A 19,051-nucleotide genomic window follows, 5' to 3' on the forward strand; every position below is an offset into this window, starting at 1 on the left:
TTATCAGAACTTAAATTAGAAGTTTATAGCCACATAAATTTATTTAGTGGATGAAAACAAAAATTATAATATTCTGGAGGTTGTTTTGCTATGTTACTAGCTTTTTCTGCAGTTGATCTAAACATTTAGATATGTAGCATATTGTAAATATTAGCAACAACTGTATTTATGAGTAATGAAGTGTGTCATTGTGACTTCTGTAACTGTTTAGTTTTCTATATCATTCATTTTTCCTTTTTACTCATTTCCTTCTTACTTTGCTTCTTTTCTTTTCATCCCTTTTCTTCTTTTCTTTCTTCATTGAGTCTCATTTATTCCATCCCTACGATTCTATTCTCAGGTATGATAATTTCAGTGAAAACAGATTTTTGCCAGACCTAATCTGCCCTGGGGCAATAGAAATACGTATTTTCTGAATGGACAGCAGAGTTAATTTGACAATGAGGTTCAGTTGTGTTGGGAAAATGATCATTACAGTTAGTATTAATTGTGGGTTTTTTGGTTCATGGGAATATCTGTTAAAAGAGACTTTATATCAGAATTTCTTAATCTGGGGTCCTTTTCCTTTGTTTTGTTTGGCTGGGGAGTAGGACCATAGCATGTCCTCGAAGGATCTGTCACCACAAAGTGTTAAAGTAAAGAAGCACTACAATTTAGACAAAGCATGTACCCAACACAGCATTTGTTGCATCTTTCAACCTTGATCCTTTCCTTTATTTAACCCACGTGTCTTTGTCACTTCTCTCATAGAGTCCTTCTGGTCTAGATTCCAGTTCTTTCATGCATGGTCTCAGAAATCTTCTTCTTAAGCTTTATGAGCCTACTCTTAGGCTTATTCAAATATTGTGTGTATAAAATATGCTTTACTAAGGCTTTCTTATGTATGAAATTATTGTCTTAAGGAGGCAGGAGCATAAAATGGAGCAAAAATAGCCTCTTCAACAAACAGTGTTGGGAGATCTGGACAGCTACGTGCAAAAAAATGAAACTCGATCACCAACTTACGCCATACACAAAAATAAATTCAAGGTGGATAAAAGACTTAAATATAAGTTGTAACACCATAGAAGTCCTAGAGGAAAACATTGGCAGGAAAATCTCAGACATTCCATGCAGCAACATCCTCACAGACACGTCCCCTAAAGCAAGGGACATAAATGAAAGAATAAATTGGACCTCATCAAAATAAAAAGCTACTGCATGGCCAAAGAAAACAGCATTAAAATTAAAAGAGAACCAACAGTATGGGAAAACATATTTAACATATTTTGCCAAGGATACCTCAGACAAGGGCCTGATCTCCAAAATATATAAAGAACTCACACAACTCCACTCCAGGAAGACAAACAACCCAATTAAAAAATGGGCAAAGCACTTGAACAGACACTTCTCCAAGGAAGACATCCAGAGGGCCCAGAGATATATGAAAAGATGCTCAGCATCACTAGCCATCAGAGAGATGCAAATTAAAACCACAATGAGGTACCATCTCACACTGGTCAGAGTGGCCAACATAAACAAATCAACAAACAAATGTTGGAGAGGATGCAGAGAAAAGGGAACCCTAGTACACCGTTGGTGGGAATGCAGACTGGTGAGACCACTATGGAAAACAGTATGGAATTTCCTCAGAAAACTAAAAATGGAACTGCCCTTTGACCCAGCACTTCTGCTGCTGGGATTATACCCTAAAAACCCTGAAACACCAATCCAAAAGAACCTATGCACCTCAATGTTCATAGCAGCACAATTTACAATAGCCAAGTGCTGGAAGCAACCTAAGTGCCCATCAGCAAATGAGTGGATCAAAAAACTATGGTATATTTACACAATGGAATTCTACGCAGCAGAGAGAAAGAAGGAGCTTATACCCTTTGCAACAGCATGGATGGAACTGGAGAGCATTATGCTAAGTGAAATAAGCCAGGCGGTGAGGGACAAATACCATATGATCTCACCTTTAACTGGAACATAATCAACAAAAGAAAAAAGCAAACAAAATATAACTAGAGATATTGAAGTTAAGAACAATCTAACAATAGCCAGAGGGGAGTGGGGACGGGACAGTGGGGAGAGGGGATTACAGGAACTACTATAAAGGACACATGGACAAAATCAAGGGGGAGGGTGGAGGTGGGGGAGGGGGGTGGGTTCGGCTGGGGTGGGGGTGGAGGGATGGGGAGAAAAGGCAGACAACTGTAACTGAATAACAAAAATTTTTTAAAAAGAAATGATTGTGTTATCTAATATTCTTTGTTTTTAATTTGAGAAGAGTTTAGCCAAGAGACCTGATTTTTAATTAAAGCATAATTAACATACAATATCACAGATGTTTTTATAGTTAAAAATCAGGACACAAAAACATTGTATGGCTGAGTGAACATGGCAGAAAGGATAGAGGAGTGATTTCAAGATAATGCAAAGAATTGATTATCAAAAGACACAGCAAGGGAAGTTCCAAGACCGAAAATAAATGTCATCAATTAGGTATTTATTGCTCAGATTTTTATTATGGAAAGGGATTCATGCAAAATACAAAGCACAGTTCCTGACTTTTTGAATTCACAGTCTAGTTGAAGAGAGCGCAATAACATGCGAAACAGTGAGGCACTATAGGAAAGACTGAATACCATCAAATAACAATCTCCGTGGTCTAGGCTACCAGTGCGTAAAAATTCAGGGTCAAGTCATATTCCCCAGCATGTACTCAATTCTTGTTAGTGGTGTACTGACTGCCTTAGGCATGTAGGTATTTTTAAATTTTGGATTATTTTTTAGGAGGAATTTCCAGGAGTGGGAATTACTGGATAAAAATCTCTGGATTTACATGTTTATTTATACATACATTACATAATTCATATGTTCTCTTTTAAAGAAGTATTTAATTATCTACCCAAGTCTATTGTGAATCCAGGGATATATTGTTGTGTACAAGTTTTGAGGATTACTTGAAAAAATGTAATTGTAATTATACTGTACTCATTAAAAAGTATTCTTTTCAGTGTTAATTTTTTGTAAATTCAGTGACCAATAAAACTAATATTTTCCTTTTTTTCTAGAATATGTGTGATGCTGAAAAGTCTTATAAAGTATTACTGAGCTTTGTGATAAGTGAACTGTCTAAAGGAAAGCTGTACCATGAAGAAGGAACTCAGGAGTGTGCAATGGTATGCTCTCTCTAAGATCAGATGTGGTGGTTATTTAGTTAAAAATTTAGACTTTGTTGCCATTATGAATACAATTTTTAAGGCTATGTCTATTATAGAATGAATTGTTCAACTCTTGTTTTTGTAACTTTAGGTTAGCCCTATTTCTTGGTCTCCTGAATCCATGGAAAAATACTTACAGGACTTCTGTTTACCTTTCCTCCGAATCACCAGCCTTCTTCAGCATCACCTTTTTGGGGAAGATTTACCCAGCTGCCAGGTATAATTTGGGGTAGAGATTAGGGAGCCTTTAGTCTAACTCAAAGGAATAAATAGAATAATTACTATTATTATTTTTTATATTTGTTAATATCCACTCATTTTTATGATGTTATTGATATTTGATATTTGAGCAGTTTTGGATTAGATCAGTGCTAGTAAATGCCCAATTCTTTAACAGGATTATAGTGTTCATATTGGTATTATTTATCACTATCTCTATTGGTATATTTATTACTAATTATCTGCTGTTAATATCCTTTTAAAAGTTATGTTGGTTTGAAAGCTGGTTATTTGAAGATATGATGGCATTTCTATAATTTGAGAACAGCAAAATTTCGATTTGTGGCTGGTTACATCAAAACTTGGATGAATGAATTATCACTGGTTTAATCTATTTTTTAAAACTGTTGGTCAGTGTGAGTTGGCAAGAAAGTGACAGGGAGGAAAGAAGCAGGTAAGTAAAGCAAACGCTGCTTATCAGATTATGTTTCTGGTGTCATCTGCCATTCATTTCCAGTGAATTTGATGTGGCAGTTAAGATATTTATCATATTTATGGTTTTTGAAGCCTGAAGTATATCACAATTAAGAAGCTGATTGGTTTTTTTTCCCCTCCATCGCATTAAATAGTTGGGATTCTTTGGTTTTTATGAAGTGACTTGAGATAAATTCTGCACACTTGTCCCCCAAATTTTATATTTAGATTTATAAGATCTTTAACAAATTAAAATACTCAAAAATTCTTCATGTCACTGTATTGCACCAATATCCTGGGATTAGTTCCTTAAACAGAAAGTAGGGATTAAATTAAGCAGTGGGGTTTTTCTTTTTTAACAGTAATTCAGTCACTGGAAAGCCAAAGTGATTTTAAAAATATAAATATTTCTAAAATAAATAACGGTGACTTAACCAGCCATACGTCAGGGTTGTCTCTAAGCTCTTCTGTAGTCACTGGAAGGGTGGATAAAGGTGAGAGACCTGTGGCGTCCAGATCGTGTCAAGTCAAGTAGCTCCCTGGAAGACTGCAGCTTTAATCAAAGTACCTTTAACTTAAGAAGTCATCCCTACGATTAATGACAGTGAGCGTGGGCATGAGAAAGGGGCTGCCCAACCAGGCCATTGCTCTACGCCCTTCCCTTCTATTTCTAATTGTCTGTACCAGCCTCCTACATTTACTTTCCACTCGCTCCTTCACCCCACAAAATCTGTGTTATTGTCCCTACCGGTACCACCTTCTGGTCGCAGCACAGTTTTACATGCCTCGTCATTCCTTCCTTTAATCTCTCCCTTCCCCTGGGGCCCAGGACACTGCCTCTGGGATTTTCAAACATGCTTTATCAGTAGAGTCTTTCTTTCGAATGAGATCTTGCCTACAACTCCAGGTAATTACCAGACCTCTATAGTAAGACTTGAAATCACACAGTGTAAGTAAGTCCTCAAATTTTGTCTTCTTTTTCAAGGCAGTTTTAGCTATTCATTGCATTTCCACAATTTTTTAAATCAGCCTGGAAATTTCTACCAAAAACCAAAATCTGTTGGGATGTTTCTTTCTCTTTTGGGGGGAATTGCATCAACTCTAAATATTAATTTAAAACTGTCATCTTAACTGAAGAATTGAGGCTGTAGTATTATAATGTTAGCACGTTAACATTATTGAGAATTCCAGTGATGGGCCTCTTTGTTTCCTCTGATTTACATTAACTAAGCTTTTTAGATCTGTGGGTTTGCAGGTTTCATCAACTTAGAAAAAATTGGCCATTATTTCATTAAATATTTTTTATCCCTCTTACCTCTACCTCCTCATCAAAAAAAATCACCTATTATTTTCTTTCATAATTATTTAGTTTTAAATTTTAACTTAAAAGTGTATTTCTTTTCTTTTTCATATGAGGAGGCATAGGACATCCTCAAGCATGGAGATTAACCAAAGTCAACTACTTCATCAATTTTCCTTTCCTCACATTTTAAGTCATAGATTGTTGTTTCTTATGTTCTTTTTACATTACGGTTTATTTTTTCATGTGTTTTTATTGGAAGGTATTCTTCTACCAAAGCATAGAAAACACGTGGAGGCACTGAAATTTGGTCTGGGGTTTGGGTGTACAGCGGTGCCTGTAGTAGAACCCCAGACGGGCTTAGACCAAGGAAGAAATGCATCAACAAGGATGCGTGAAAGGAAGTAGTGCGAGGCAGTCTCAGAAAGGTAGATTACAGTGAAATGGTACTGGAGTTTGAATTTCACGTAAGAGAATTTGGAGCATTGAAAAATTTTGGACAAGAATGTGATGTAATTCAAATTTTATTTAAGAAAAGACTTCATTCTGATATAGTTTGTGGGATATGAGGAATTGGAAGACTAGGAACAGAAAGAGCTGTTGAGAACCAAATTGTTTGAGATGGGAGACATTTGAGAACTGAGGTTTGACTGTATTAGAAATAGAAGAGGATAGGGAATGATTAGAGATTTCAGAGATGGACTAGCACTTGACAGCTAGTTGAACATGTGAGGGTCCAGGGAGAAGAGTCGTACTGCACTTGGGTTTTTTGCCTGGGAGACTTGAACCTCTGCGGTACAGTGAATAGAAGGAGGGAGCATGGAGCAGGTTTGTGGGGTTCTTGAATGAAAGTATTTTGCATATATTCAAGGTGAGGGATTGGCTAGACGGTTTAAGTGGATATATTCAACCGAAGTGAGAGAAGTAAGATTACAACTTTAGAAAGAAGTTTGCTCCCTTTTGGTTTATAGTTTTGTCATTTGGGTAATCTTTTTTGTTTTTAAATACATATATGCTATGTATATAGAGATATATGATATATAAATATATGTACTATGTAAATATACAGGTTTTTGCTTGCTCTTACACTGTATTTACTTTGGCTTTGTTTCTGTTAATCATGATACGGTGTAGATAGGTGACTGTTAAACTTACTTTTGTGGATTTGATTTTTTTCCTTTTTGTCACTTTTTTCATTTAGAGTACTTTGTTTCACCTATTCATGTCATACTTTTATCCAAAAAATATTTTATTCAAATGTATTCCATTTCTCTCTTCGATTCTACTTACAACTCTACACATCAGACATTTTTCCCTTAAGTCACAGGTGGCAAACACAAGGCCCACAGGCCGAATCCGGCCCTCCACCTAGTTTTATCCGGTCTGACACCTTGTTTCTACCCGGCGGCAGCCCCGAGCTCTTGCTTCACCTTTACGGAGTAGTTACATCTCTACAGTCCTAAAATTACATTTGGCCCTTTGAAGGCAACCACGAGGCTGATGTGGCCCCCAGTGAAAATGAGTTTGACACCCCTGCCTTAAGTTTTCTTTTGTATTTCTTAAAGTTAACTGAAGAATCATTCATTTGTTCCCCTTTGCTTCATTTGGGGGAGAAAGGACAAAACATTTACAGTCAAACTTTGGTTCTGGAACAATTCAATTCTTAACCGAGTTGTTCATGGAAAGAAAAAAGTCTTGGTTGTCTAACAACAGTTTGGTTCTCAGTTCTCTACCCAACAGCCCCTTCATGCTGATACCTGTGTGATCGGTCACACATCTCTTCAGGCAACAAACAAAGGGGGTTGTGTTTTTGAACAAATCACTTCTCGAACAATTTTCTGGAATGAGTTAAGTTTGAGAACCTATATTCCACTGTATTTGCTCAAAGATACTTACAAAGCAGTTAATAATGACCAGCTATTTGTTAACTGGCCATAAAATAGGTTCTCATTTTACAGTGAGGAAATTGAAGGATAAAGGTATATCTAAATATCTAAGCCAATCAGTTAAAGGTAGAATTTACCTCATTCATCTGAGAATATTTATATTGGTCCCATTGTTCATTTCTTTACCTGAAATTATCTTCTCATTTTTGAGAGGTAGGATGGGGGATGGAGGTGTGTGTTCATGGAATTCAGTTGGTCACACTCCTCAGCTCAGGGCGTACCATGCGTGGTGCCTCTGTTCCCTGTGTGGCACCTTATTCATTACTTCTCAGAAGTAACGTGTATGTCAGCGTAAACTGTATATGTATTGTTTTGTGTTTGTTTAATTTGTATAACTGTTGTGCTATAAACCTTGCATCTCTCTTACTTTTTTCCACTAAATACGATACCATTTAGACCTAATGGTGTAGCTCTAGATGATTTTCTTATTGCTGCAGAGTGGTGTTCCCGTGTACATATATTTCACATTTTACTTACTCCTCCCGGGTGAGCATCCAGATCTTTGCTTCGCAGAAAAAGTGAACTGCCACAATGAACCTAATGTCTTGTGTACTTCAAACTTTCTCTAGGCTCTTTCTATTCCTAGTTGTGGGATTGCTGGTTCCATGACCCGCCTGCTGTTTGCTTTCTAAAAGGGCTGCGCACGGTTCACGTTTCTATTTGCAGTGCATGACAGTTCTTGGTTTCTGCCCTGTGCTTGACAGCAACTCTTCTTACCCAGTGCACTAGTATTTGCCAGTCACATGGGTGCGAAGTGCATGCTATGGTTAATTAAATTTGCATTTATCTAATTATAAATGTAATTGGTTATCTATTTATATGCTTATAGCCTTTTAAAATGTCCTTTGTATATTTCCCATTCCTGTTCTTCGATCATTTTTAAAAATTGGGTTTGCTGTCATTATCTTGCTGCTGCTTTGTCAGCTTTGCTCATTGCAGGTATCTCTTCAGAGACATTTGCTTGACTGCACTGAGCTTTGTGGAGCAGCACATGTAATTTAATGCGGCCAGACCTACCGCCCCTCTCCTTATGGCTTAGGCTTTTGGAGTCTTACTTAAAAAATTCTTCTCCCATCTGAGATTATAAAGTTATTTTGTATTTTCTTCTATTATTTTTATAGTTTTACCTTTAGATTTTTTTTTATTCAACCTGAAATTTAGAGTAAGGTATGAAGTGATGATCTAATTTTTCCCCCATTTGATGAGACAGTATTCTCACTATTTACAAAACAATCTATTTATAAAGTAATCTAACTTTTTCTCACTGATTTTTGATACTAACAGGTTTCTATGTTTCTGGATTCTTTATTGTATATTATTAAGCTATTTGCTCCTGTACTAGTAACAGGCTATTTTAATTACTATGGTTTTATTGTAGACATATCTGGTAAGGTGGGTACCCCTCCTTTTTTTTCCTTGTAACTTACTGTTTTTGCTAAATTATTGGATTTTTTTTTCTCTTTTTTTTGGTTAGCTATATGTGATATATTCTTATATATACATTTTATAATCAATTTGTAAATTTTCTTCCCAAATTCTACAAGATATTAGATTAAACTTGCTTTGGATTTATAGTTTTAAGACATTGAGCATAGTTTATATGTCCATTTATTCAGGTCTTCTTTTAATGCTCTTCATAGAATTTTTAAATTGTCATCTTAAAGTCTGGAGCATTCTTTAGAAAGCTAATTCTAGAGGCTTTATAGTTTTAGTTTCTCTTTAAATAATATCTTATTTTCTATAGCATCCTGTTTACTTTTTTCCGGTATAGAATAATACTATTGACTTTTGTATGTTATTATGACTGGCCACTTGCTTAACTCTCTCATTCTAATAATTTGCCTATCGATTCTTAAGTTTTCTGTGAATTATTATTATATTATCTGAAAATAACAAATTGTTTCTTCCCTTCAAATCTTTATTACTCTGTTGTTGTCTTAATGCATGTCCAGAATTATTTTGAGCAGTGGAAGTGTTAGCATCCTTTTTTGGTGCCCTACCCCAAAGAGAATGCTTTTCTGTGCATGTTTTTTTTGTTTGTTTGTTTTTATTGTGAACGGAATCATTTAAAAATTATTTTCTAATATGTTGCTGAATGTAGGAATCCAATTGGAATTTTTGAACATTATTCTTCCACATTTAGCTACCTTGCTAAATTCAGTGATTATTTCTAATAGCTAGGAGACTCTAGAGTTTAACAATACATTTTTTAATTAAACATTTTGTTAAGCCTGGGAAATCACTGAGAATGGTACCTAGTATGTGTTCTGACAACAGACAGCCTGCAATTTAGTTAAACATCTTAGTCTAACGCTATTTCTGCTGTTCTACTATTATATTAGGGCTAATTATAGTAACCTATATGGTTCTCTCATCTTTTCTCCTACTTAAATACCTTTACTCTTATTTATCCTCTAACTCTGGAATTCTTAACAGAGGGACTTCCGGTAATTTTTGAATTCCATAGTATTGTTTAGAAAATATCTGTGTATTGTATTTTTCTTGGAAGAAAATAGTTGTAAGATTCTTACATGGGAACATGTTATCCACCTTTCCCCTCCAAAGTAGAAACCACTGCTCTGATACATCTCCTTCACTTCTTTTTCTGTCGTCTGTCAAAAATAGTTTCCCTACAAATAATAATGCTAGTTAACATTTCTTTATGCTGACTATATGGTAAGCACTGTTGTGAGGCCTTTTCATTTAAATTCATTTAAGCTTCACAGCAACTGTGAGGTAGCTGTTATAAGCCTCAGTTTACAGACAAGGAAACAGGCACAGAGAGATGAATAACCTGCTCAAGATTCACAGCTCTTAAGGAAAGCAGCCAGGATTTAAACACATTTAGTCTGGATGCAAATGTGCACTATTCACATCTGAGCCATGCTGGCTGCACACACCGTTTCTGAGGAGTGCCAGTAATTTTCTCCTAGTATTAACTCTGTAAAAACCACTATAATATTGCATATTGTACTCTTCAACCTCAGTGTAACTATGAATAATCCACCTATAGATATTTCTTACAGTGTAATAAGTGGTTGATTTATTGATAGTTACTAAACATACTAGAAGAGCAAAAAACTGGAAACATCAAGTAGCCATCAATGGGAAACTGGCATGAATAAACTGGGGTTTGTTTGTTCATACATAGAATTTTCTGCAGAAAAGGAAAGCATAGAAAATTTTTATCTGCTAATATGGAAAATCTCAAAAATATATTAAGTAACAAAGGCAAGCTGTGCTTATATTAAATGATGATGGGGAGGAATAATGGCATTCATATTTACTTGTTGATATATAAAATACTTTGAAAAAATACATTAACAGTTTTGGTTAGTTCTTACCTAGGAGTTGGAGTAAGTAGTAAGTTTGAGATTTGTATAGACGGGGAACAGGATGGTTGAGAGACTTCTTTTTAAACAATATTTTTTTGTACTTTCTAGTTTTAAAATAGTATAAGTATATTACTGTAATAATTTTACAGAAGATAAAATGTACTTGTGTTTAAAATAGTTAATGTATTCATATTTTTCAAAATTCAAAAAACGTTTTATAAAAAAATGTGTTTTATCCCTTTTCTTAGTCACTCAAAAGCTGTTGAGTGCTATCAGTTTTCTCTGTATTCATCTAGAAGAAAAAAGTATGTAGGAGTGTATTGTTTTAGCCCCTTTTTACCACATTTTTTAACAGCTTGCAATTTGTTTCTCACTTTAGAATGTATCTTGGAGATTTCATTTTGCATTCAATACATGTAGACCTTTCTATTTTGGTTTACAGGTTCAGAATATTTTGGTGTCTGATGTACCAGGATATATTTAATCAGTTCCCTATTAATAAACATTTGTGTTATTTTAGTTCTTTGCTTGTTCATAAGTGATAACCACAATGAATAATAGTACATGTGAATTATTTTGCACGATTGGATTGTATTTGTAGGATAAATTTGGAGAAGTGATTCGCTGTGTCAGCACTTACATATGTTTGTAGGTTCGATGGCTGTTACCAAACTGCCCTTCACCGAAGGTGCACCAATTAGGTTAGCACCGGTAATGTGTGAGCGTTTCCCTGTACTTGTGTCTGCTTTGAGTGTCATCAAACTATGTATCTGTACTTTTAGATGTTTTTACTAGGTAAACTATGTCTCCATGTAGTTTTTTTTTTAATTCTCACCTGAGATTGTGTTTATTGATTTTTCAGAGAGGAAGGGAGAGAGAGAAACATGGATGTGAAAAAACATTGATGTGTTACCTCCCAGTTGTCTCCTGTATGTGCCCTGACTGGGGGTTGAACCCACTGCCTTTTGGTGCACAGGACAACAACCCAACAAATCGAGCTACCCAGCTAGGGCTCAGTGTAGTTTTAATTTGCATTTCTCTTAAGACTGAGCAGTTTCTCTATTAAGGAATAATTATATTACTCCTTAATGGAGTAATTATATTTTCTTTACTGTGACCTATATGTTACATAATGCTTTTTAAAAAAAATTAGAAAATGAAGACAATCAGGAAAACAATTTATCTAATCTTAAATAAGTATCTCATGAGTTTTTATTTGCTTAGAATAATCTGCCACTCTCATCTGTTGTGTCCAAGCCAAGTGGTAGAAGAATGAGAAATTTTTCTTTAATTTTTCTTCTTTCATAAATTTTTCTCAGGTTTCTCTCATTTTAGTGACCCACATGTGGACTCAATGTCTGCTTCATAAGAGAGGCCAAACAATCTTGAGGTAGCCTATGAATCCCAGGGGGAAAAATACATTTATGTAGATCTTTGTGAATTTTTATCCATTGTTAGATTTCCATCATGAAGAAGATGAAAAATGATTGCCTGGTTTTTCTACTATTGGTGGTTCCTATTGCCTTGCTATTTTTATGGCTTACATTAGAAAATAAATGCCCTCTCTAAATAGAGCAGGACAATATAGTAGTTGTAAATGTGCATGCACTAAACAACGAAACCCCAAATTACATAAGGCAGAAACTGACAAAATTGAAAGTTAGATAAATCCGTGATTATAGCTGAGGACTTCAGTGTTCTCTCTTAGTAGTCAATAACAAGTAGACAGAAGATCAACTAGGGTAAATGGGACCTGAAAAATACTGTCAATCAACTTGATATAATTGACATCTATAGAGTACTTCACCAAGTAATAGCAGGATGCATATTTTTCACATGGGCACATGGAACATTCACTAGAATATACCATATGCCAAGCCATAAAACAAGTATCAATAAATTTAAAAGAATGGAAATTATATGATACATTTTCTGACAATATGGAATTAAATTAGAACTCAGTAACAGAAAGAAATATGGAAATCTCCAAATGTATGGGAATTAAGCAACACACTTCTAAATAACTTGTGTATCAAAGAAGAAATTACAAGGGAATTAGAAAATACTTAAACCGAGTGCAAATGAAAACAACATAACAAAATTATGGGATGCAGCTAAAGTAATTCTTGGAGTGAGATACCTTTGAATGCTTACATTTAAAATAAGAAAGGTCAAATTATCTAAATTTCTACTTTACAAGGCTAGAAATAGAGCAAATTAGACTCAGAACAAGTATAAGAAAGGAAATTATAAAAATCAGAATACAAATAAAGAAGTAGGAGAAACAGTAGAAAAAATCATTGAGTCCAAAATCTGGTTCATAAGAGATCAATAAAATAGATAAACCTAAATGTCAAGAACTCAGCTGAACTGGGAGAGAGAGAGAACTGAGCCGCTAGGTTTTGGGGTAGCTGATTAAAGCAACAAGCAAAAATAAAAGAGTTAAACCTTTAACCACTTACTGTGATGGTATAAGCAAGTGACTAAAACCAGAGAAAACACCAATCTCCCCCGCCCTGCACCATTCCATTCATGGAAGTGGCCCACCAGTCGAAGATCACAGGGATCTGCAGATGTGGAGAGCTGTTGAGGGGGCCCCAAACAAAAGGCTCTGGCAGTTTTATGGACTCCGAGGTGGAGAGGGGGTGAGGTGGGAGAGATAGGAGGGGGAAAGTACTGGCGACTGAGTCAGAATATGGAAGAGTGTCTTTAAGGTTTCCTCTTTCTAAAAGGTGGCCTTGACAGAGGCGCCAGAGAGACTCCCTGCCCAAGTCCTCAGATAAAGAGGCCTGGGAATAAAGGCACCAGGGCTAGGACTGTAAACATGTGAGAGCTTGACTGGCCAGGGGCGTCTGAGACCTTGACTGCAAGTCTCTTCATAGACTGTCGTTGGCTGTGCACTAAGTGTGGTGTAGGGAGGGCAGCTCTTACCCACAGGCCTGTAAAGTAAAACCTTTGTAATTGCTAAGTTGGGCCTGAAAAGTCACACCAGGAGCCGGACTCTTCACTAGATTTACTGTGTATTGTAACATATGCTAACAGATTTGATAACGTAGATGAAATGGAGAAATTCCTTGAAAGATACAAATTACTAAAACTGCCTCAGGAAGAAATAGAAAAATTTTAGTAGATCTATATCAAATAAGAAAATTGATTTTAGTTATTAAAATTCTGTAATTGTTTTTTCCAAAGAAAGAGAAGTCAGCTTCAAAACAACAAAGATAATGTCATGGTGAATTCTATGGAATATGTAAGGAAGAAGTTGTATCAGTACTATTCAAATTCTTTCAGAAAAGAGAGGAAGAAGGAACACTGCAAACCCATTTTATGAGTCCAGTTTTACCCTGGTACCCACACCAGGGTAAAACTACAAACACCTGTCTCTCATGGACATGGAAGCATAAGCCTTAATAAAATGTTAGCAGTAAGTAGGAAACACTCCATGACCAAGTGGGTTTGTCCTGGGAGTGCACAGTTGGTTCAGCAACACAAGTAATCAATTAATTTAATTCAACATATTGAGTAAATTTTTTAAAGCATATGATCATCTCAGTAGTCAAAGAAAAAGCATTTGACAAAATCTAACACCTTTTCATGATAAAAACACTAAAAAGCAAGGAATAGAAGGGAATTTTCTTAACCTGGTAAAGGGCATCTATGAAAACCCCATATTAACATCATAATAGAGAAAGACAAAAAGCTTGTCCTGGTAGATCAGGAACAAGGCAAGGATACCTGTCTTGGTAATTTGTTTTCAGCATTGGGTTGGAGGTTCAAGAAAAAGCAGTTAGGCAAAAAAGCGAAATAGAAGGCATCAAAATGGGAAAGGGAAAGGGAAAGTAATCTTTGTTTACAAGTTAGATGATTTGGCATGTGAAAAATCATAAGGAATCTCCATAAAAACGACAGAGCTAGTTAGCCCGTTCAGCAGGGTTGTAGAGTATCTGACAAAGGTATAAAACAACTGGTTGTGTTTCCTGCACTAGCAATGAGCAGTATGAAAATGAAGTTAAGAAAATAATGTTATTTACAATAGGTTGTTGAAAATATTCTGGCATTAGGTAGTGGTAACAGCCACACAATTTTGTAAATGTACCAAACTCCACTAAACTGTATACTTTAAAAGGGTGACTTTTATGGTATATGAAGTATATCTCAGTTTTTAAAAAATATATTGAGAAAGGACGTGTATCCAGAATATATCAGAACTCTTATAACTCAATAAGAAAACAAAAAGTTCAACACAAAGTGGGCCAAAATATTTGAACAAGCACGTCTTATAAGAATATATGAATGACCGATAAATACATGAAAAAGTATTCAACATCGTTGTTGATTAGAGGAATGCAAATTAACATTACAAGTGTTCCTGAGGAGTTTGAGTTACCTAGAACTCTCATTCTTTGCTGGTGGGGATACAAAAAGTATAGGCAAATTTGGAAAACCTTTGGCAGTATCTTAAAAAAATTAAGCACATATTTACTATGCAATACAATGATTCTGTACCAAAAGACATGAAAGCTTATGTCCACATAAATACTTTTAAATGGTCATAACAGCCTAATGTGTAGTAGTCAAAAACTGGAAACAGACCTGGCTGGTGTGGCTCAGTGGATTGAGCACTGGTCTGTGATCCAAGGGTTGCTGGTTCGATTCCCAGTCAGGGCACATGCCTGGGTTGAAGGCCAGGTTCCCAGTAGGGGGTGTGTGAAAGGCAACCACACATTGATGTTTCTCTCCCTCTCTTTCTCCCTCCCTTCCCCTCTGTCTAAAATAAATAAAATCTTTAAAACAAACAAACAAACTGGAAATGACCCAGAAGTCCTTCAACAAGTGAATGTATGAACAAAATGTGGTCTATTCATATAGTAGAATATTACTCCGTAATAAAAAGGAATGGACTACTGATATAGTATACTGATACTATAAAATGAACAAATCTCAAAATACTATGCTAAGTGAAAGAAGCCAGGCACACAAGACTACATACTATATGGTTTCACTTATATGAAATTTTTTAAAAATCCAAAGTTATAAGGACAGAAAGTACATCAGTTGTTGCTTGGGCCAGAAGGGGCTGGAATTGATTGCGTAGGGGCACGAAGGAATTATTTTGTGGGGAAGGAATTGTTCTAAAATTTTATTGTAGCAGTGGTTATATGACTATACTTTTACCAAAATTTATCAAACTACACTTAAGGTTGGTACATTTATGGTTATGTAAATTGTACCTGAATAAATTTGTTTTTAAAAATGCCTTCTTTATGTAACTGTATGAATGGGGCATTTGTGGCCTCATTTCTTTTAAAAACTAACATCTTTTTTTGCTGTCATATTATTTTGCTTTTTCATCTTTATTTCATCTTTGTAACATTTCAGAATTTTGTACTTAATCTGCGTAATTCAATTTTTCAAAGAGATGTTGGTTGATATTCCTCCTGTATGCCAAGTCCTGGGAGGACAGAGCTCCTACTCCCAGTTTCCACTCCCACAGTCTTAAAGGAAAGCCTATTTATTTTTAAAGTAACTAATAGAAAACATCTAAGAACAGAAGTGTTGTTTACAAGGTGTGGAAGGATTGATTTTATCTAAATGGTAATCTAATGTTTCATTAAGTGGGTCAGGGGAATCTCCCCTGGGGAGCTGGAATTTGAAGGATGATAGGAATTGATCCAGTGGACAGGGGAAAGTACACATACTTTCAGAAATGGTTTTTCAATTAAATAAAGAAGAATGGGGGAGTGTATTTTGGTGTTTGTAAGATTAAAAAACTCCTTAAAAATGACCTTTCAAAATGTGAGTGGTTGGATGACTGATTACTTTGGTTCTGTTATTACTAAGTAGCGCTTCTGATATCTTGGCACTTAGATCTCTAAAGTTTTAGAATAAACTCCCTGTACCTGTCAAAACTGACTTTGTTTCACACTTATTGGGATCTAGGCAAATTATTTAGCACTGCCTTTTGTGAATTCCATGATTTGACTCTTGCTCTTCATCCTCCCTGATAGCTATAACTTTTAAACCAAAAGTCCCTTTTCCCTGCCCCAAATTAACATTTGCTCTCATAGAGTAACTGGGTTCTGCAGACTGTGCTCATCAGATATGGGGCAACACTGTTTAAAACATAAATGTATAAAAGAAGCAGATGCCATGGCACTTAGAAGTTACATTTCAAAGAAGTGTGGGGATATTTGGACATAACAGCTAGGAATGTTCGTCTCTCTTCTTTGCTCCTCTCCTGCTCCCTTTCGTGTTCTTCAGCTATTTCAGTTAAGAAAGTTTTCTTACCATCCAAAAGTAATCGATGAGAATGACACTTAAAATATCGAAAAGAGGAAAGAGGAAGTGTTCTTGATGAAAATGTCTTGAGAACTTTCTATTTCGTGTCTTAAAGGAAGAAGAAGAATTTTCTGTTCTTTCCAGCTGCCTGGGACTTCTGCCAACATTTTACCAAACCGACCACCCCTTCATCAGTGCCTCCTGCCTGGAGTGGCCAGTTCCAGCACTTGATATCATATCTCAGTGGTGCTCTGAGATAAATGCATTTACTGAAAGACACGCAGAACAAGGGAAGGTACGTAAAAGGAGTAGTACTCGCTGGCCTTGGTGGAGGTATGCTGATAGGTAAGAGGATAATGAAGAATTTAAAATTTCAGGTCATCTATTCTTGGAAGCATTTATTGAACTAATTTTTTTGAAAAATGATTTACTTGCATAATGTTTGTTTATTAGTGTAAAAGCAGAAACATTTCAGTCAACAAAGCTAAGGTGTTAACTATGTCACTTTTAGGTTTAGGTTGCCAGGTTTTTATTGAATCCTTAAATAATCACAACATTGGTCTTGGAAGGTACAAAGGAATTCTGAAATAGATGAGTAACTTGTAAGCTTATTGGAAAGAGACCTGTCATATAAAAATCAAAGATTGGGACTAGGAGATCTAAAATGTCACATCTTTAACTTTTAAATGTGCTGGACCAGGGCTGCCCACCAAGCGGGGACAGGTTTTGTGTTGGAGAGTGAGGGCAGCAGTTGGGAGTTGAATGCCATGGTTTGATGCTCAGATTTTTTCTATAGCTAGACCTGCAGTTTTTGAGAAATGGCATAATATGATGAGAGTAGTCTATTTTTTTTAAGATTTTATTTATGTATTTTTAGAGAGAGGGGAGGGGAAGGAGAAAGGGCCATCAATGTGTGGTTGCCTCTCACACACCCCCTACTGGGGACCTGGCCTGCAACCCAGGCATGTGACCTGACTGGGAATCGAACCAGTGACCATTGGTTCACAGGCCCATGCTCAATCCATTGAGCCACACCAACCAGGGAAAAAGTAGTCTTTTATCTACTTTTAGGTAATCAGGAGGTAATCTGGTGGCTTTTTAGCAAGTAAATTGAAGTAAGCAGAGAGGGAAACCAGAGGTTATTATTTGGGTGGTGAAGAAAATCTGTACTATTGTTCTGTTAGTAAAAATTAGAATGTAACCAATGCAAGAGACATTTGAGAAAAACATATAGGTCTTGGTGAACAGATATACAAGACTAAGATCTTGAACCCAAATCACTAGAAGAATGGTAACGTATACACAGTTCTGATAGGAACCTTCTGCGTAAACACCACTGGCGAAGCCCCCTTGACGTTGGATGAAGATCTGTGCTTCTTGCCTAGCATCCAGGGCTTTTCACCATCTTGCTTGCCTTTCAGACCTCGTTCTCTGCACTCCCCTGCCCACAACCTTGCTGAAAGCAGCTCACTGCTCTTACTTTTATCTAAAGCAACCTTCCTACCCTTCTCCTGTTGAATTAATCACCTTTCAAGGTTTTGCTAAGATAAATGTTACCCTTCTCTAAAACCTTATCTGATAGTCCATCTTCCTTGGAAGTCCTAACCCCCTCCCTCTGTTTTATGACAGTACTTTTGCCACTACTGTCTCTTACAGTTGCCATAGTTATCACTTCATTTATTTCGTCTGAATTGCGGCTCCACAAAACAAAAGTTACTTATTTTTAATCTCGAGTTCCTATAAAGTGCCTGATATAGACTAGTGACCTAATACATATTTGTGGAACAATTAGCGGTGGGAGGACATCATTGTCAGAAATGGAATTGATGAAAGGGGAGCCAAGTTTCAGGGAAAATGAGAATTTTAATTTTAACATCAAAGGGAAAATAAAAGATTAGTATCTCAGATGGAGGTGTCAGACTAGACTTCATTTTTAAAATACTGAAGTGAACAATAAAGGCAAGGTAAGCATAAATAATAAGTGTCTCTTTTGTTCATTTCTGGGTTTTGTTGAAATCCTTAAAGCGATAGTATTTCATTTTATACCTTTTTTTAAAGGAAAAGGGAAATTCAAGAAGTTAATTGAACCTTGTATATTATATATAAATATCGTTTTCCTGTCTAGTAATTTCTTTATTCACAGATTGTAGCTACGACCTGAAGTTATATTTTCATGTTTGTAAACCTATGAGGAATGACTTGGAGTAAGAGATAGGTGTAGTTGTAGAGCCAGGACAGGGGAAAAGTGATGAGCATACTTAGAGATTTCTGTCTTCATACGAGGCATGG

At 35.9% G+C, this 19,051-nt stretch overlaps 1 protein-coding gene across 4 annotated transcripts in view; it reads left to right on the forward strand.

Moving 5' to 3' along the window:
• The window catches only part of UBR3 (ubiquitin protein ligase E3 component n-recognin 3), a 200,602-nt gene that overhangs the window by 175,140 nt on the left and 6,411 nt on the right, over nucleotides 1–19,051 (forward strand). For all 4 annotated transcript variants that reach the window (XM_045196300.2, XM_045196301.2, XM_053918766.1 and 1 more), the window contains 3 exons: nucleotides 3,060–3,167; nucleotides 3,301–3,426; nucleotides 16,878–17,057. In XM_045196300.2, the coding sequence (XP_045052235.2) occupies nucleotides 3,060–3,167; nucleotides 3,301–3,426; nucleotides 16,878–17,057 (414 nt within the window). The remainder of the gene's footprint in view (nucleotides 1–3,059; nucleotides 3,168–3,300; nucleotides 3,427–16,877; nucleotides 17,058–19,051) is intronic.

The sequence above is a fragment of the Desmodus rotundus genome, chromosome 2 (genome assembly GCF_022682495.2).
Source record: "Desmodus rotundus isolate HL8 chromosome 2, HLdesRot8A.1, whole genome shotgun sequence".
Classification (NCBI taxonomy): domain Eukaryota; kingdom Metazoa; phylum Chordata; class Mammalia; order Chiroptera; family Phyllostomidae; genus Desmodus; species Desmodus rotundus.